Source organism: Papilio machaon, chromosome 11 (genome assembly GCF_912999745.1).
Source record: "Papilio machaon chromosome 11, ilPapMach1.1, whole genome shotgun sequence".
NCBI lineage: Eukaryota > Metazoa > Arthropoda > Insecta > Lepidoptera > Papilionidae > Papilio > Papilio machaon.
In genome coordinates, this window is record NC_059996.1 from 4,259,049 (window position 1) to 4,280,052 (window position 21,004).

At 32.1% G+C, this 21,004-nt stretch overlaps 2 protein-coding genes across 2 annotated transcripts; one reads left to right on the plus strand and one right to left on the minus strand.

Moving 5' to 3' along the window:
* The first annotated feature begins 1,243 nt into the window (after nucleotides 1-1,243).
* Nucleotides 1,244-20,387, plus strand: LOC106719711 (prominin-1). The gene is made up of 18 exons (XM_014514140.2): nucleotides 1,244-2,458; nucleotides 2,714-2,769; nucleotides 8,431-8,654; nucleotides 9,363-9,550; nucleotides 11,559-11,654; nucleotides 12,024-12,226; nucleotides 12,445-12,580; nucleotides 13,449-13,619; nucleotides 14,694-14,793; nucleotides 15,191-15,272; nucleotides 15,733-15,896; nucleotides 16,146-16,367; nucleotides 16,525-16,640; nucleotides 16,904-17,094; nucleotides 18,404-18,562; nucleotides 18,771-18,910; nucleotides 19,089-19,157; nucleotides 20,181-20,387. The coding sequence occupies exons 1-18, from the start codon at nucleotides 1,375-1,377 to the stop codon at nucleotides 20,212-20,214; spliced, it is 3,435 nt and encodes a 1,144-aa protein (XP_014369626.2). The 5' UTR covers nucleotides 1,244-1,374; the 3' UTR covers nucleotides 20,215-20,387.
* On the minus strand, nucleotides 2,806-5,932 carry LOC123721394 (circadian clock-controlled protein daywake-like). The gene is made up of 5 exons (XM_045680027.1): nucleotides 5,795-5,932; nucleotides 5,053-5,275; nucleotides 3,941-4,065; nucleotides 3,290-3,442; nucleotides 2,806-3,214 (listed from the first exon to the last, which is right to left on the minus strand). The coding sequence occupies exons 1-5, from the start codon at nucleotides 5,865-5,867 to the stop codon at nucleotides 3,063-3,065; spliced, it is 726 nt and encodes a 241-aa protein (XP_045535983.1). The 5' UTR covers nucleotides 5,868-5,932; the 3' UTR covers nucleotides 2,806-3,062.
* Nucleotides 20,388-21,004: the final 617 nt, after the last annotated feature.

Consider the following 21,004-nt stretch of genomic DNA (forward strand, 5'->3'; position numbering starts at 1 on the left):
GGACTAGTGCCGGTATTGTTCATTACAGTTTTCTCAAATCTGGCCAGACTATTACGGCTGATGTCTATTGTCAGCAATTGCAAGCCATGATGGAAAAGCTAGCGGCTAAACAACCTAGGCTGGTCAATCGCTCCACGCCACTGCTGCTTCACGACAACGCTAGACCACACACTGCGCAACAGACAGCTACTAAATTAGAAGAGCTTCAATTGGAAAGTCTAAGACATCCTCCGTACTCCCCGGACCTTGCTCTAACAGATTACCATTTTTTTCGAAATTTGGATAACTTCTTGCAAGGGAAAAAATTCAACTCCGATGGGGCAGTCCAAATCACCTTCAAAGATTTTATTGATTCCCGTCCGACTGGTTTTTTTAGTAAAGGGATCAATGAACTACCTATGAGATGGCAAAAGTGCATAGAAAATAATGGTTCATACTTTGATTAATTAAATTTATTATATTAAAAAAAAATCGACTTTTTGTTCCTCCCATACAAAACGCCAATTTTATATGTAAGGACCTAATATATGTATATCAATTAGCAGGTACAGCTGAACATTACGTGTACTGAAACCTTAAAAGTGAAGTAGTCCGTTGTCTTGCTTTAGCATCGTATTCCCTTCGCAACCTCCAAGAGTGTCCTATAATCCAATTATATATACGTATGAATAATAGAAACTTATAACATGAAAAATCTGGTAAATCAAGTTAATGAATTACATATGAAAAAATAATGAACGAAACATGCGGCATTAATTGATTAAATTTGGACATTCGAAACAGTTTATTGAAAAAAAATGTTATTTGTAAATATGAGTAGTTATCTATAAATATACAATAATTAATATATATACATTATAATATTGTCATTCACTTTTCGCCCTCCATAAACTCGTAGTCAGCAACACTTCAATGGAGGACGCAACGCACAGAGTAAGTAAAATATCCAGAACGTTCGTAATTATATTAAATCTTATTGAATGCCTTTTTTGTACATAAATATATACTTAGTTAAATTTTATAATTAATAGGATATTTGTATAGAGAACCAAATTTATTAATACGAGTATAGGACGGGTTCTAACTTTATGATTACAACACAACTTCTAACTTTGTGTCTTGTAGATTTCTATCTTTTGATTAGTTATTTGAATTTTCTTTTCCTTTATGGAATGTTTTGAATTAATAACATGTCATATATGAATTAACAAGAATTTAATTTTTTCTAAAAATAATATTTTTACATCAAATGTTGAGGGTAAACTAAATTTTAATTACTCTGTGCATAATCCAGTAAAGGCACACAGTAGCCGACATGATACGATTTTATACTGTCGTTGGGCAGACTGTTAAGTGCTACAAATCCTCTTTCCAATGCCTCACGCTCCTACGGCCAGTTTCCTTCACATAACGAACATACAAGACTTATTCAACGGCAGTGAATCGTCCTGTGTAATTAAAATAATGAAAATGACTGCAATATTTTTGACTCTTATTATTATTATTACTACTGGGGCTAAACAGATATGCTTAGAAGCAAAATCGGATGCAGTGAGCGAAGTGAAATTCGATAAAAGCTACTCTGAAGACGTTTTCCAACAAATGCAGACGACATCGGAAATAACGCCCGCGCCTTCAACAGGAAACAAAGTAAATGATGTTACTAGTACCGTGTTGAGTAAGTCTTTAGAAGCACAAGAAGAAAATTTTCTTGCAATCTCCCCAATTACAACGTCAGGAAAAAACTCCATTGAAGAAAAAAATAACGACTTGGATGAAGGAAACGCTGAATTATTAAAGACGTCGGAGCTAACCGCTACAAAACAGAATAAAACAGCAAATTCAATGCACAGTACCAATTTACGGAAAGCCATTAATTTGCCGCCAGCTTTAAATGTTATTTGGGAAAACTGCTTAGAATCTGCATATAGAGAACATAATAAAATAAATTTCAAACCCCAACGTCAGTTGGAAGTTGCTAAAAATCTACAAGTTCTTAATAATAGAATTGGAGGAAATGTTTGGGATAAAAGAGATGTGGACGGGACGAAATCAGTAGCAATTAAGGCTTGGTTAGATAAGTATAATAATTTAAAAAATGCAAATAAGGATAAAACAGGACAATCGAACGAAACAACAGACGTCAATGAAGTGTCGATATTAACAAAAACTACTAAGCCTGTAACGTTTGAAGTATTTTCAATAACAAAGAAGCTTTTGAATGAACAAGAAAATTTGATCAACAGTACGCTAAGTTCAGCAGTAACCGAGAATAATATAAGAGCAAGTAATTCCATAGAGTGGTTTGAAGAAATGGATCAAAGTAAAATAAAGTTTAATAGTTTACCTCAAATGCAAAATTATTTAGTACCAAAGTTTAAACTAGAGCAAGGATATCATCCTTTTACATTTGTGGCTGGCTTCTTTTCTATTATTTATCCATTCGACTTTCCTATCGGTAAGTATTGCAATTTAATTTATTACTTTTAATTAATAAGGTTTGTGCTATAAAATTATATAAAACAAGTGAACTGTCTCCAAAACACTTCAAAAGTCGGTTTCGCTTTTGATTTGATTTTTAATTTTTTCTTGTAGGTAATATGAAAAAATTGCTTTTATAAATATTATGATCGGATGTATCTTATTATTACTTGTTTCTTAATTTAAACTCGATCGTGTTTTACAAATTGACATGGTGTTTTTAATTTGGTAGGTCTTGCCAAGGATATAATTTGGGGACAAGTAACATTTCCGTTGTCTTTTATTCAGGTACTTATTATGTTTTTACTAACTTAAACTTTTGTAGTAAATCATTTATTTAAATATTATACCTAACAACTACAATTAATTAACGAAAAGTACAACAGTGTTTTAAAACAATCATATTTATAATTAAGACTTCAAAGACTCCACTTTAGGATTGAATTTCGTTCGCCGAAAGTTTTGAAAACATTATCGATTAACAAAATGTTTGCTGTCGCAATTAATAGGAAAACTGTAGTAACTACATTTACTTTTAGTTTATAATTAAATTATGTTAAATTTTCAATATAATATTTCATTTATAATACTACAAGTTCGTCTTTTGGTATTTTACTGAAGAAGCTCTGTACATTTTTGAACGCAATACCGATGACAATATCGACTAATGGTTTTCCAAATTCAGCATCTACAACTTTCCAATTTTCGTTTAGGAACGTCAACACTGTTTGACCTGAAGATAAAAAAATATATAATTAACTGTTATATTAAACATTTGTTAAAGAGCTTATTACTATATTATGCTTACTTAGTTCAGGGTTCCCTTTGAAGAGATTTGTGAGGGCGAAATGTACTTTTCCTTTAATATTATAAGATACTATGTAATCTTTAACATCATAATATGTTACTCCATCTCGAATATTGTCGATAAACTTAAGCTTTATTTTAAGATTCAAGTCAGCTGAAAAATTAAAAAATCGGTTGTCTGTAAAGTCGGTTTACGGACGATAATTTTTCGTGATAAACGTCATAAGGAAACATTGATGAAAAAATTGCATACTTCTATAAATTGAATTGAATTAGAACAGATAAAGATAGACTCAGGCGGAACGTGATAATGAGTCAAACTTTTTCGATGACGTGCGTGCGGCATTCATCGGTTATCACGTATATAATAACGTTTAAGTGACCTTGACTTTTTAACAGAACTTATGATCAACATTTAAATGTTAAACAATGTAAAACGTTTAAAAAAATAATTCACTACAGTTACATAAATATCACTAAAATGAAAAGCTTCCGATGTTAATGGTTCTACTCGTAACAAGACACATAATAACTTTAAACTAAAATGAATGTTAATATTTAAAATTAAAACCGGTAGGTACCCATGATTCTCTTCTAAAATGTTTATTATTTTAAAAGGCGCCTAAATTTATGTAATTTAAAAAATTCTTACTTATTTTTAATTTAGCGTCCCCGTCTCCATTAATTGCGATAATAAGTATTTGTCCTTGAGCCTTGTATTTGCCTTTAATTGTAACATTACAAGTTAACTCTACATCGGCATCATTGTTTTGGAATCTGAAATTAACATTTTATTTAATACTTGCAATAAAGATGAATTGTTAACAATCGATATTAATTAATCCTACTATAAGAAATCAACGTCATTATCAGCCTGTGTCAGTCAATGATTTTCCCCAATGATTTCCATAATTATGTGGTCCTCAGATTCCTGTATCCAGCAACATCCTGTTATCATAACGAGGCCGTCGGTTTACCTAACTACTTGGTGATTCCGTTTTTTAGCACAATAAAAAGTAAAATGCTATAGCGAACTGTAAACAGACGTAAAATAACAAATAACGCAAAGGGCCAATGTTTAACAGCAACTAAAGGATGTTTGTTATAGAGACCCTTATTTTATTTTTTATGACATCCGGTTATGAAATTTGTAGGTATGTTGGTTTTATTTGTGCCATAACTGGTGTCAACTAAAGTCATAAAGATTAAGGTTACTATAAAAAATAGATCGTAAAAGTATTTCCTTAACCGTTCAAGGTTGACACTGGTGAAATATACTATACAGTAAATCTTGTTTCTAAAATTTACTGGAGCTACTTATACGACTCAACACAACTCACAACTCACGCCTGTAACCCAGAAGGGTAGGCAGAGATCTCAGACCTCCATTTGGTGTGGCCAAATGAACCTCCGCAATCCACTTTTCGCCATTTCGCGGAACGGAACGTGACGGGTGGCGAGCCGCGTCGCCTTCTTTTTCTCCCGGGAATTAACACTTATGTGCGGCGGGTCTTGCATCACGATGTTTTCCTTCGTCGTACGAACGTCGGATAAATGTACATATGTAAATCGAAAATCGAGAAACACATTGGTACATGGCGGGATTCGAAAAAGACCTGCAGATTGCAAGTCAAGTGCTTAACCCCTGAGCCACCGACTACTTATACAAGTGAACATTATATAGTAAAAACAAGATATCATGACATTTGAAACTCAAGGTTTTATCGAACAACGAAACACCAATAAAAATATATGCAAACTTACTTGACATCATTGACTACGCAGTTTCGAAGGCCCTTTAATACACCATCCTTGAACTCAATTTTTAAACCACCGGGCAGTTCTACATTGACATAATCGTAGGTAAGAGGATCAGTGGCGTTAACAGCAAGACTCGGGATGCCTTTAACAAATCTCGGAATCGTTTCTTGAATGTTCTTCTTCAGACAAACGGACTTTAATCCCACGCATGGGCTTATGTAATCAGCTGAAAAAGATTTAAAAATTTCCTTTATTGATATTGTGCTTACAACTGTAAATTGTAATATTTAATTTACTGGCTGTCGCCCGCGACTCTGTCCGCGCGGGATTAAGAAATAATGTAATAAGTAGCTTATGTGTTCTTCTAGACTATGTTCTACATCTATGCCAAATTTCATCGAGATCCGTTGAGCCGTTCTGGAGATACCTTTAAATATCCATCCATCCAATTATCGCGTTTATAATATCAGTAAGATTAGAGTCTTATTGCAAATTAATTAATTTAAGTATGTACAGGCCATAAAATTAAGTCTTTTAATTCTGCAAATCTTTTAAGAATCCAATTGGGTTCGCACATTAAATTGACATAGACAACATCACAGTCCGTTAAATTGGATACTTTTTAAAGTTATTTGTCCTTATATCTAGTAGTATATTCAAAAATATTCATTTAATTTCTTCAAACCTCTAAGATAATTTAATCCAAATAATATTTTACAACAACAATTATTTTAATTACACTCACGTGCTACTCTGGAATAGCTAACAGAGGATTGTAAAACAACTAAAGTTATTATAAACACAGTATGTTCGAACATATTTTCTTTTATAAATTAATTTTAGGAACTGAACCAAAAAATATGTAAGCGATCAGTTGTCACTGTGATCTAAAGCAAACTGGAGTGTGATTTTAAATATATACGAAGCGAGTTTTTGTTCGAGAGCTTAACAATATGCATAAGCTTTGAATCAGGAAATCATTTAAGCTGTTTACAACTATACTCACTGTTTAATTCTGATAGAAATGTCAATGTCTCTATATATATATATATATATATATATATATATATATATAACATTTGTGTTATTTTAAACCTTTGTATATTCTATAAAATAATTAAGTATTATATTACCTGTACTATAAAGTTTTATAAGTAATAATTATTTAAAATAATTTTTATACAACTGTAGGACTTTTCATAATCATAATCCAAATGTAAAATCTAGTAAATATTTCAAATCACATAAGCTTGTTTGTTAAACAAATTCGTATGGAGAATATATTTTATGTTGCCTTACCAAAATTATTCACAAATCCTGTCCCATTCCCAAAGTCACATTTAGGTTTAATGTTTATTAAAGGTTTAAAGCTTAAAGTTTATGTTATAAATCGTCAAAACTTAATTTCAATTTAAACATAATATAAAAAGTAATTAAAATTCAATTCAACGAGTAAAAAAATCATGTCGTGCAAAGTATTTAAAATATATTTAGCAAAAAAAAAATAGTTAGTTGTACAAGGAACTTGAACGAGTTGCGCGAGTCAGTTTTTTTATAACATTGCAAAAATAAGATACTATACAGCTAATCACTACAATAGTTTTTATTTTTTATTTTGGGAGATATTTTAATAACTTGTCTTATATATCGGCAATAATTTGTTAATATAAAGTTTTAAATAGTCGTTTAAAATAGAGAAAATTAAGATAAGGGCACGTCGATTTACAAAACGGCACGCTCGTCGACAATAAAGATACGGAGTATACTTTTTTTTAGCTTTTAACGCGATCTACTTCGTTGAATCTTGGCAGTGTGAACTTTACGTTATTGAGTTTCAGGAAACAAGCATTTTAAAATGTCAATGCTGTTCCTATATTGTACACAAGATGAAATAATTTTTGCTGACCGGTGTTAGCAACTTAAGATTACAAAAATAATTATTAAAGGGTCAACAATTTGTTTAAGTTAAACGTATGTATACAAGGTTCTAATAGAAATATGAAGCTCAAAATTATTTACGTAGCATTTGCATACCAAATGTACTTTTAAAAAATTACTCTTATACAGGCTCTATTTAGTTTCACCTGTCCTGATATTTGTCATCAAATCTTGTTTAATTGGAATTAATTTGATGCACTTCCCGGTTACTGATTGAGGTGAAATTTTACACATATATGTGTGTATTATTACGTCACAATTTAATATCATGATGACGTGGTGCTGATCTGATGATGGAGTTGGAAGTTGGCCACAGTAACTTTGCTTGAATGACTTGAATGAAATGACACAAACTTATTGAGTTTGGGCTCGTTTGAATCGTCTTGACGAGTAGTTTGTCTTTTTATTTATTAGTTCTTTTAATTAGCAAGAACATAGTAAAAGCTTGATTTAAACAAGTTTTTCTCTTTTATTTATTTTTTATTTAAAATTAATACATGTATTAAATTAATAAAAACAAAGTATAGGTAATCTAAAACATTGACTTCTGCAATTAAACTTTACAAGAAAAGCTTTATCCAACCGGCTTTAAAAACCATTCCGTGTTAAATAAGCACTCCGGGTTATATCTGCTATATCTAGGGTTGTCAACAATGACATATTTTTTATTCAAACAAAGTACTATCATAGTATGTTATTTTAGTATAATATTTTTATTTTCTAAGCTAAAAACATTAGTTACAAATAAAACTTCCCGCCTGAATTTTTTTCATTCTTCTCCTATTTTACTCAATGCTCAGAAATAACAAAAGCTAATTTTTACTAACACTAAATTTTATTATTAATTGTATACACTTATTAAACTAAATTTATTTAAACTATCAGAAAAAATCAGTAAACAATCTATACGAAAAAATGAAAAGCCGATAGGATAGTAAGTAATCAGTAGGATACTGGTATTTTGACAACCCTTGTTATATACCGCTAGTCATTTACAAAAGAGCTTATTTCTTCTGAAGGAAAAACGTATCAGACATTTCCTAATTACATCGACGATTCGCAGTGTTCCGGTGATTATGTATTCATATATGTATATAATTCAATCCGGTGAATGTGCGAACAGCTTTCAGAATAAGTGAACCTTTATTAAATATATTAGAATAGCTACACTGAATAGCTATTAACTCGAACCCTAGATAAAGTAAAATTATGTTAACTACAGAGTACTTGTGAAAATTGGAAATATTGATCTATTTAATAAGGGAAATTTTAATGTGACAGATGCAAAAGCCTTTACTCTCAAAAATATACGTTTTAGGAATGTCAGCATTTAAATTTATAATATATACTTTCTATTCCTTGTAAATGTTAATTCCTTCTCACAATATATTGTAAAACTGAATTACTATATATTTACACTTATTATTTACGCTTTTTTTTCAGTCTATCAAAGTGGAGTCAACTTTCTTAGCATTCGTTGTGCTCTTTGCGTGTATTGCTTTAATAATACCGACGTATCTCATCATTTTGGGAATAATATACCTTCTATCAAAGTCAAGTTGCAACGACGAAGCGGAATCTGGAGCTTTATTCCCTGAGCAAGAAGGTTCAAGTTGCGTTGACAAGTTTTTGGTCTTTATGACATTCTTTACTGTTATAATATGTTGGTAAGCTTTTAATATTATTACTTGAAATTCAATTTAATTCGATCTATCAAAAATTGTATTCGTTGTAGATACTCTGGATAGGGTTTGATGTAAAATAGCATCGAAATTGTCTGAATAAGTATATGTTAAGCCATCCTTCAAATTATGATGAATAACGAAGGCAGAAATGAATAAATTACCAAGACATTTTCTCTCAATCCGTTTACAAATAAAATCAAATGAGAAACATCTTTCCGAATGGAATAGAAATAGAGCTAAATAATACAAAGTTCATCCTTTACAAAAGTTAATGCGCTTATCTGGAAGTCACAACTGCCACTATACCTAGATTTTAGGTGAATAAGTTCGGCCAGAGATCGAAGCGTACAATAAGCCCATAATAAGGGTCGCCCGAGTATTCTACAGAATGACCCAAGGGGACAATTGACATGCATTTCTCAATGAATTGCCTTTCGCTTTTATTGAAGAAAATTTAACCTTTGTTCATCCTTTTTATATTGATTTCATTTACTGAAACATAGTAAAGTCTTTTAATGTTCGTTGGTCAATAGACTTCACCGTACAGTTTTGGATTAATACTTTGAAAAGAAAAATATAATTTGAATTAATTTTTCCGGACACATTTACATTTAAAAGATTATAATAATTTGATATAAAAAACATCATATGACTTATAAAATAAGGTTGCATTTTTTTTTTATTTCCCAGCACCCTTATATGCGGTATGGTGTTAAGCAATGAACAGTCGCATGTGGCAGCGATGAGCAGTCGTAATGTGGTGAACTGCGCGTGCGCAGACATCGCAACGTGGTTGTCGGTCGCTGCGAGAGAACTGCATTACAGTTTAGTGCCGCCTATAGATCTTGTGCTCTACGCTTACCAAGAGGACTTAAAAAGTAAGTAACATCGTACATGTAACCATCAACACTTTTGATGATAGTTAATTAAAATCCATAAATATGTTACTTGGTCCTAAGAGTATACACTATTATTGAAACTACTAATTTTCTAGGTACTGTCGATTAAAAAAAAATTCAGGCAAAAAAAAAACATCAAAAACACCACATCTCATACTTGACTTTACCTCATATTGAAGATAATAAACAGCTTCAAAAAATAGAAAAAGCATTTCATACTGTAGAAAAAACTTATTTACTTTATGCTGATACAGTATTGTAAGAAAGTAACCCTTTCGAGGGCTTTCAATATTCCTTGAAACGTGAAAAAATGTGTTGGTCCGCAAATATCAAAAAGGTTATTTGTGTCCATATATTATGTGCAGTTAGGGAGTGTCGGAAAAGTGTGCGATTTCCTTCATATAATGACTAGGGCAAATCTTAAGTTTCCGGGACAAACACTCAGATGGGCCGTTACTTGTATGTTACGTTACACTTAAAGCTCCCTTGGTAATGAACTCCTTATTTTTTTGGAACGAAGTTCCTTATCGCGCGTTGTGAAAGGGGGCTAGACGGAAAAAATTCTTACGAAAAGTTGTCACGACACTTTTTGCTATAGTAACCATGGCAACGACGTGACAATATATAACGAAAATTCATAGGAACTTCGTTCCATCCGGGTGTCCCTTGACATCTCTCAAGTTTTTTTATATAAATAAAGTATTAACAGATTTTTATTAATTTACTAATATTTCTTAACCATTCCAGATAAGCTAAGTCGATAAGTCGAATGGCAGGAATTCATGACAACTAGATTGATAATCCGTACTCTTAAACTTTAGGCTATTGACCCGTAAACTATTTACTCCTTAGTTCCTTTTATTATACTCGTATGTATGTCAGAATCTTAATATAGTAGCTTGTTAGCATACCTCTGCAATATGCGTAAACATTTTCATAGCTGTGTATTTACATGAGAAGGAGTATTGTATCAATTCTGTAGCAAACGGCTCTCATAAAGGTGAAAGGATTACATTATGGTAGCGCACCCTTTCCAAATTGAATTTCATCCAACACGAGTACACCTTCACGTTTATTGTTACGCGAAGCCATTTCACACAGATAACAAAAATAAAATTTTATGTCTAATTGATATTAAACTGAGGGCTTTATTTTTTTGTTAGCAAGTCAAAGGTTATTTACCTGAAACAATTGTTTAGTTATTCTTCGCGTAGATTTTATAATACAACGCTACACATACAAAAAAATCACTGACGATCATTTGAAAGGTTGAATGACAGTCTTTTATTATCGTGTTTCGTCACAAAATATCAGAAAACCAATGGTTTTCCATGAGCCATATCCATATTATGTAATGTTTTTCATGCGTATGTAAGTTTAATTTTCAGTTTGTGGGTTTTTATGTATGTAAATTCCTTTGAGACAACCTAGAACATATACAACTGTACCGATTTTGTTAAGTTAGGTGTAATTCAATTCGTCTTAATCACAGGACTGTTGTAATGGTATATTACATTGGCACGAAAAACAAACAATGGATGTAGGAATAAACATACTAAATTAGTGAAAAACGAGTTTCAATCTACACGCCTTCACATTTTTTTTACAATACAAAATCATTATTTCCATATTTTCGAGAATACTATCGAAATTAATATTATAAAATTACTATTATAAAATTAATACTATAGAATATTATAAGAAAGTATAACATATAACAACGGTTATTTTAATATGCAGCCAATAGATGGCGATATATCACCTTTTAGAGCCTCAGTCAGTCTGACTTTTTTTTTAAATAAAATTTATGTTTTTTATAACGGTAATGGTAAAATGTAATTTTTTGGACCTGCTCAAACACACAACTTTTATCAAAAATGATTTAATAGAAGTTTAATATAAATATGTATAACAAAAAAAAACTCAATTTCATTTGTGAAAAATCATAATGTATATTTTTAACAACGTATACCATGTTTGTTAACAGACGTCGACACGTTCCTAGGCGAGCCAATACAACAAGCTATTGCTTCGGAGAGCGGTATCGATTTGGTGCTGGACTCCTTAGCGGACATAATAGCAGGTATCTATTGAAATGCGAAATTGTACTACGTGAGGTATTCAAACGACCCAGCTATACAAGGCGTTAGTCGTATTCTAACACTATTAAAGGACTATTGCAGACAGCTTGTATTTATAGCTAGCCACTAACGTCATTGTATAAATTTTATTGTTACTGTAACTTTAAAAAGCGATGTAATTTTTAGAACTTTGCGTGGGTAAAGTACTTATAATATGTATAAGAGAAAATGCTCTTTAACAGTAAAAAATCCTTCTAAAATACAGAAATGGGTTATTAAGACTGCAATGATGCGCCAGTAGATAATTTCTTAATGCGAATATTATAATTAATTTCATGAATTACACATAAGATTTTTTGCGTCGCTTTCAGAAAGTGAAGATCTCTCATCGAAAGTGTCCGCTTTGCGAAACATAAGTATCAAGGCAGGCACATTAGCGGCAGTCGCTGCGGACAGACTCGATGACCTCGCCAGACAAATAGACGGCCTGAAGAAGCAATGCTCGGCGAAAGACGCACCACTCTGTGACACAATTAACACTCATTCTATGGAACTGAAGCTGAAGTTTAACTCGGTAGATAACCAATTAGTTTTATAGGTATATAGATACAACTAAAAGGTTCTAAAAGTGTAGTAGTTTAGACTGAAGATTTATTTTATAGAGTTGATCTAACATAAATTATTTATAACTGCAAATTTTGTAAAGTCTAGGGAAAATCAAGTTCTCTGTATACTTACTCTTTTGTTATTTCATTTTATTAATAAAAAATACAATTTATCCATACTTTATAGATACTAAAGGAGCAACAGTTATTGGAGCTTCGAGCTCTAGGTGTGGACAACTTGACGCTTGCCATTGCTACAGCGAAACGGGAATTGCGTTCTTTGCCATCACTTATTTTAACACAGACCAAGGAAGTTAGAGATAGTAAGTAAACAAGTCATTTTTATAATCATTGCAAAAGTCTTGCCGATTTGTTGAACGTTTCTCTACTCCTTACATCACCCCGATAAATAGCGAATTCAGTATTATCTATGTCTGTTTTCAGAGTTTAATAAACGATAGTATCATGAAAGAATAACTATAATATATCAATAACTACATATTCTGCCCTTCGATTATGTCAAATCAAGGTCTATCATTTGTCTGTTTAGCTATGGTTGTAGGAATAAGGGCGTTATTGAATGATTAATTAACTTGAAGTAGTCGTGAGCATTTCTACACGGACATTAATATAATTCATCACTTGTGGTGGATTGGAGATCAAAATCCCCGTATAAAACATCATATTGTTATATCTGTTTTGTCAAAGATAATGAGAGGGGTGACATTACAGAAATTTTGGTCTCAGAAACCAACGGTTAGCGATAACTTGAGCAGATAAGAGCCATTCACTAATAGAATACCCAATGATCGATTTTCTCATTCGTAAAATAATACTATGATTAATTAAAAAAAAATCGACATATCTAGAACCTTGGTTGTTTTGGAACCTTGGAAAAAGAAGGAAGACTAATACTCGCCGGAAGAATACATGTCTATGAGGTCAATTCAATATCGGAAAAATGATTTTTATCAATATGATGTCCGTCTGAACTTAAATGTTTTATAAGTAGAACTCCCTTTGTCCGTTTTAATGGAATGAAAGAAGTACAAACGATACATTGATATAGGAATTCTTGTATTCGACTTCACATCGAACAAAACAAAAACATCTCCTAGGATATATGTGAATTTTGTTTTAATGGGGGCAACCTAATCCATGAAAGTTTAATTAATATCCAAATTCTTTTAGGTATTCTTCGTGACATAGAAATTCGTCGTGACAAAGTTCATAGCTCGGCTAGAATCCTTACCGACATTGTGCGGTACTTGACGGCAGACCTACATTCCTTCTCTAGGCAACTTGACGCCAGCTTTGAAAGAATACAGATATACGAATTTTGGAGATGGATTTTCATGTTGGGTAAATTAATTTGTTTACAATTGAATTGTTGTAAATAAGTCGTCAGTTATTTTGGTTAAGTCAAAATCTAAAAAGCATAAAGATGTAACGTAATTAAATGTAATCTTAATGAAAATAAATGAAAGTAACGCGGCACCTTTACTTCGGAAGTAAAGGTGCCGCGTTACATTTCGTTACATGACAAGGACGAAAGATATGATTATAATGAGAGCAAAAAGGAGTAAGGTTCATTTTAAGATATGTTAAGATTACAAAGTACTTATGAAAGTACGTAACAAGTTCACATGAGTGAATATCAGATTGAAAAACGCAAATCTTTAATTACATTTTGGTCTGTGAGAAGATGAAAATAATTTAAATTACTTAAAATACACATATAGGAAGTTTCCTAAACAGTAATAAATTATATTAATTTTAATACACAATTCGATCAAATCTTCCGGACTTAACTCAGTATAACCAGTTTTAATCTGTGAGAACTATTGACACCGAATAAGAGGCCTTGAATTTTAAGTATTTTATAATATGATCTTCACCTTGAAATGCAAGCTGAGTTATTTTCCACTGTTATTTTAATAATTTCTTAAACTTACGAGTATAGTACATACGGAAATTAAACTAATATTACGGATCTTAACGTGTTTGATGGTCACGGCACCATGAGCGCTTCGAAGTGCTTGAAACGTCGGCCATAAAAATATAAATTAAACTCCATAAAAATATAAAATATAAATAGTATATTAGTGGTTAATTTTATTACATTTTTCTTTATTTAAAATTTTAAATTATACGAAATTTGTAGTATCATTTGGAATGATTACGTACACTTATGTCTGTCTTACGTACGATTGACTTGTTACTGTTAGAATAAGTTTTTCGCATATTTATTTAATTAATTGCAAGGTCTTATACTTCTAAATGTAAATCTTGATAATCTGCATTCAAGGTGTTACTGACCTAAACATATATATGAAGATTTTTGATTATTACGGAAAAAAATTATAAAAGAAAAATATCAAATTTGTAATATTATATTTTGTCTTATTTGGACGTAACTTGATTTCCATTTTACAGTATGCACCGTAGTTTGCGCGTTGGTCATGATGTTAATGTTGGTAGCCATGTTGTGTGGATGTGGAAAAGCAAAGATCCACGCTAAAAGGACGCTGCAACTGTAAGTATCATAAGCATCCGAAATAAGTAAAATAGAAGGTGATGTAGACAGGAAATGAAAATTAATTTGACTATCTCCATCCCTTCTTTTTATAATAACTGATGAGATGGTTGACAGGGAAAGAAAGAAAAAACATTTATTATCACACATAGAACATAAAACAGCAATAATAGATAGTAATCATGCCTACCACACATTACTCAACTGACCAGCCATAACAGTATGAATACTTATTACTTGTTGTGGCACTTCTTTGAACGTTGACTCATTGTTTATCATCCAAAAAGAACTATATCTCAGAATAACTTGTTATTTTTAAAACTTTTGATGTTTCATTTCATTTTAAGAATAAATTGTCTTGTCAGCATGCTCGACTATTTTTCAGTAAATCTTTCAGATCTGCCGTGTGGATATGCTTCGCCTCTCTGCTTTTATGGAGCGTGATTTCCGCTGTATTTCTTATCGCGGGACACGCCGAGGTATAAATACGTGATACTGAAATATTGTCTTCTTTATTGTTTAGGGATAATGATTATCAGATGAATACATTTGCATTTAAAATAATTTAATTGTATCAAGCATGATCATTTATTATTAGTCGTAGGCTTTCTTTGAAATCCTTATTTATGTTAACTCTAACCAGAGATCTCAATTATTTAAACACTTACTTAATTTCTTCTTGTACAAATTTGAGGCTGATGAACATATGCTTGAATTAAATGATGCACAGTGATATTAAACAATTAAGATCACTATAAACTAATTCTTTTTTAAATCTGTCTAGATATTGTTACATGTGGAGAGCCTTTGAATAAATTTCCAGCATTTATATATTTATATAATTGCTCGTTTAAAAATGAAAGGCACTTATGCTATATGTTAACGCTTATCTTAAAGGAAAGGCAAAATCAATAATAATAGTGGCATTTTTCCCAAAAGGTTTTTTTGTGTCAAACACTGTGGGATTCTGCTCAGTATAAAACTCTATCAAAGCTTTTGGATAGGCCGTCTCCACTGCTGGAAAACAATGAAGGATTTTTTGACGCCATGTTCAGAGATCTTGATAACGTCACAATTGAAGTGTCCGTAAGGGATGTTTTGAGGTTAGTAAACAAATATATTTTGTGTAGCCATCATTTAACCTCAAAATTATAGTTAGTAATCACCAGACTTAAATGTTACATACGCGTCTCTACCAAGTGTTTTAATATTGAATTCATTAAAAAAAGTATACTTCTGTTACTTATTGTTTGAGTTGAAAACATTTCCCAATAGGTTACAAAGTTTTAACGTTTCATTTTAAGTTTCAACTCGAGTAGCAAATAAAATTGCTTACCTGTTCCCTTGCTCAGAGATTGCGAGCGGAATCGACCGGCGTACGTAGTTTTTCAACTCGACAGAATCTTGGATGTTAACAAAGAGACATCGTACTTCGAATGGGAGGAGCTGCAAGCGGATCTGGGACGGCTGTCTACTGCCGTCGATGTCAGCTTCCTCAAATCAATATCCGCTCCATTTAACAGAATACTTAATGAGATTCTTGTAAAATCTAATGTCAATCTACCGTCATATAGGTAAGTATTTAAAATATTTCTATAAACCAAATTAAATTCCTACTTGCTTATTTTTAAAAGTCATGGTAAATTAGGACACGAAAAATAAATTACAAATTGATTGAATTCCCTATTATTGCAAACCATTCAATTTCCATCCAGAAATTTTATATTTAAGGATGGAATATAACAATCCAGTTGTTGGAAAGGACTTGCCTGCTTTAGAAGATCAATTGGAGAATGTTGCGGCGCAAATATCTGATTTAACAACTTCAGGAAGACTCGAAACTTTAGGTGAGTTTAATTTTTTCTAGTCTGCCGGTTTTTTGACGATAAAAACTTTTTTTTTAAACATTTCACTATTGCGGTTCTCAAGTCCTAAATAATGTAATGAAATAAAGAAAAACAATACCTTCGCATCAGCTTTTTCGTTTTTATCAAAAAAATAGCACAGAAAACTTGTTTAAATCAATTGCTGTGCATATCCTTGGTATGAACAACGTATCCCAAAACCAAATCGGAGATTGTCAGTCGTAAAATTAGAATTTACTTTTCAGCTAAACGTACAGAAAGAGTTTATTTAAGTAATATAAAACCATTAGAGCAGTTGAGAGCGGATCTTGTATTCAAACTGACTGAACTTGAACTTCAATTAATACCCTACCGAAGAAGACTGAACATATCGCTGAGTCATATACACACGGCGCAGTTTTACATCGACAACCAGGGAGACGTCATTGCGCAGAAAGTAAGCAAACTGTTTCTCCATATACACAACTGGATCGTTAAGACTATCGTCTTTTGTCAAGTTATGTCTATCTCGTTTAGAGCCACCGCCAGCTAGAGAATTTATCGACCGGGTTAGGCTGTAAAGTGCACACACTGTCCCAACTAAACAGTAAGGTTGGTTGTGGGTAAGTGTGTAGTCTTGTGTTGCTCTTGTGGCAACTGTATGTACAAGTTTATGTTAAGCAATTCAGTGTGTATTAAGGCATAAACCTAATTTTAACAATGTAACTGTATTAAATCTAAAGTTCTCTATATCTTCCTATTCTTACCTAAATCATGTACGTCGGCGCACCAAGTCTTCGCCGTCTAGATCGATCTGTAATCCATCATTTAAGTCGTGTAATCATGTCACCAATCACCCAATCAGCCAAATTAACAATGGTAGACGTCAGCAACAACAACATCTGTTCCACGAATTGGTCGGCTCGCCCTGTGCAATACCACGATCACACAGAAGACAGGCGAGAAGTGGAAGCAATTCCGCGTTTCGTCTGATGAGTGTGTTGCCGTAGGCCTAATTTTAGTCCTCTTCCCCTTCCCGCACTTCAGCGCTCGCTCAAGTCGCTAGCTCGTTTGCCACCATATGATATAAAAAATCCATATCTAAATAGGTTATACTACATAAATAAAAGTATAAATTTCTTGAGTAGACTGCGTCAGCGTTGGCGTTGTAGATAGAATCGCATAAATCGTGAACAAAGCCACGAAGCGTCCGCCCACACGCGGCAATTAAGACGTCTAACTGCGTGTTCTCCGGCCAAGTACGTTTTCGTTTTGCCCATTCTTGGTGAAATACTTTTGTACGTTTAACTTTTGTTGAAACGTCAAATAATTTTACAAGATTAAACAACACTTTTTGATTAAAATTGTTATAAGCCATTCTACTATTTAAAATGAACCGTGATTTTACCACTAAGACCGCCCGAAATGAATCAGTCATGGACCACTTATTGATGTGTACACATTTATTCAAAATGTTTCTACTTAGATGATAATAAAACAAAACAGACTTTATAATACTAATAATATATCTCAATTCCAACTTTTCATCTCAAATCACGTACATTTCACGACATTATTAGATTTATGTCCTAACAACGTTAAACCATTTTATAGGATCAACTCTATTTAGTCACCATAGTATATATGTGGAAGATCGCATTGATTGTAACAGATTGCAGAATTATTGTGCCAATACGTCGCAATTTCGCTTAGAATAGCAGCATTGTAATACGATTCATGTCTATGAGCTATTCGTTATCGTTTAGAAGGTGTCAGCGTACGTATCCCGGTTGGTGTCGCACGCCGCTAGATGGCGCTCTCACGTGCTCACGTCTACTGGCAAACACGCCGCCCGTTGTCAACCGTTGTTTGCAGTGTACGCTGCGGTCAGGGCTCTACTCTGCACTAAATATATTTCTTCTTTGGTATGATAATATTGCTTTTTAATTTAAATTTAAGTTTAAGAAGCGAAATCGTGATTAGGATTTTAAAAAATTGTCAAGAGTAATTAAAGACGACTAATAGTTTATAGCTATTCCGATGCATCTATATCGGTTTACCCTGTGTATGCTTGGTACTTTCTGAAAACTATTAAATTTTAATAATATAATTCCGAAAATGGTTTGTTACAAGCACGGCTGGTGGCTTTGTGGAGTCGTGTTGGGTCTGCTGTGGTGCATACTGCTAACCCCTTTGTGCGTCAATCTCTGGCGAACGTATGAGCGGAGAATGAACACGCAGGACTTCATTACTCTTTCTAACTTTAACACAGCGTAAGTATATATTGATTGTTAAACTGTTAACTATGAACTGACTACTACTGCTACTACTCTCTATATTTCAGTCAGTGTTTTTTTTTATATTGCTTAATGAAACTAAAGTTCAAGTAAATAATTGCAAAACAATATTAATAATAACAATAGCTAATTTAATTCTTTTATTGTCTTTCAGACCTCAAGGAACACCGGAGACAGAACCCTGCGAAAATGGCAACTGGACCACACCTGGATCAATTCCTGGGTAATGTTTTTGGCCATTTATAGGTCAGCATGAATAAAGCATTATTCGAATCAAGAAATCAAGCTTATTATGACTAAAAAAAAAATTGAACAACACATTGAATGAATCAGATAAAAAAGAATTACTCATACAAACAATTCAACATCATACTACTTTCAAATCTTAACTATTTGCCTCATCGCTCATCACCAATCACCCTAATCGTATTTACGATATATCACTAGAGATTACCAACTCACAATTTCAAGTGGTTAATCAGGTTCAGAATATGGTCCTTTGAACAAGACTTATCCAACTTTACTACAGTTGTATAATAATTGAAAATATACTAAAAATTAGAAAAACATATCATAAGACGAATAATGTTCATAAAATAGTTATTGTTCGGGCATCCTATACCTCAACAGTGTATCATAAATAATTTGGCTTTATTATAAAAACGTTCATCGTGAAACTAAAAATATTCTTCTCTCAGTTATTTTAAAGAGTGTAAAGCAAAATTAGTAGCGTTGAAGTCACGGAGTTGCTGCGTTGGGATCGTAGTACGTGGGGTAAGGCACATCGGGAAGCCATAACAAAGTCCATTTAGTATTTTAAAAAAGGAATTCCCTATAAGAAGTTTTAATGGGAATTACAAACTACATTCTGCTATAATGGCGAAGTCCTTATGTTATAAGTAAGTCCATTCATTAGAGATTCAAAGAAGTTTATTTCAGTAATAACTATTGAATTCACAATGAATCTATGTTTATGTTTTACGTGGTTTAACTGACGCTGACGCAGAGTCGGATTATATCGAATTTGCATCACCTTGGACTTAAAAGTGTTTGCTAAACGCGCTATCTAGGTGGTCATGAGATCTCCTTTATGAACACAACCATATCTCTACAACCTTATAATTATAAATGTTATGTTTATTATGTGTGTAAGATTGGATTGAGCATTGCCGGTTAATTTAAATTTTAATATCAACAACTGATGTACTTCTTGGACGATTGTTGAAAATTTGTTTTATATTTTCAGGCCACCACCGCCACCTAGGGACGATAACTGGTGATCTGCAAAGCGATGTTGTGTGAAACGTTTTATTACTAATATTTACCATCTAAAATGAAACCAAAAAGGACGTGGTGCCTGAAAGCACAAAGTATAATATTGCTAAGTTTTATATTATCCAGATTAGTAACTATAGAGTGTGCTTATAGTTACTTAATGGAAAAAGTAGCAGTCATAGGGATAAGTATTAAAAATGTTTTTAATTCCTCATAAATAAGCAACTTATTTTTAAAGTTATTGATAAAGTAATTTTTAATATTACTTATTAGTAATATTGTATATTAATTTAATTCTATTTTTTTGAAAATTTAAGCTAATATTTTAATGTTTGTAATCGTATTAATATTTTTCGTTGATCATTATAAAACACTTTTTTTTAGAATTAAATCCGGTGATGTTTTGTTACCTTTTCATATTATTTATATTTAATAATTTGCAACATATGAAAATGTCTTATTATACAGTCTTTAACTATAATATCAGTTAAATAAACTTATGGTGTATGTCAATTTTGTATGGTGTATGTCATCTTAGTTTAAATCATACTTTTTTTTTAAATGAAAAAAAAACAGAATACGCCCCTGTACGTTCAAATTGATTCAAACACGTTGAGTCTTTATAAATTATTATCTTATGAGTGTAAAATAGTGCCCAATACATTTTAGTTACTTAGTCGCACAGTAACGACATATGTGACCTAAAATGTTACCTTTTATGAAGTCTTGGGTTTAAATAAATATTAATGAGTCAATTAAATTTAAACTTATTTTAATCTTTATTTAATTTGTGTG

Coding starts and splice junctions, on each gene's coding strand:
- LOC106719711 (XM_014514140.2), top strand. CDS start 1,375: ATGCCTCACGCTCCTACGGCCAGTTTCCTTCACATAACGAACATACAA. Junction 15,273..15,732: donor TTATCGCGGGACACGCCGAG/GTATAAATACGT, acceptor TTTTCCCAAAAG/GTTTTTTTGTGTCAAACACT. Junction 16,368..16,524: donor GTCAATCTACCGTCATATAG/GTAAGTATTTAA, acceptor TTTATATTTAAG/GATGGAATATAACAATCCAG.
- LOC123721394 (XM_045680027.1), bottom strand. CDS start 5,867: ATGTTCGAACATACTGTGTTTATAATAACTTTAGTTGTTTTACAATCC. Junction 5,276..5,794: donor TAGCTATTCCAGAGTAGCAC/GTGAGTGTAATT, acceptor AATCTTTTTCAG/CTGATTACATAAGCCCATGC. Junction 3,215..3,289: donor CAAAGGGAACCCTGAACTAA/GTAAGCATAATA, acceptor TTTTATCTTCAG/GTCAAACAGTGTTGACGTTC.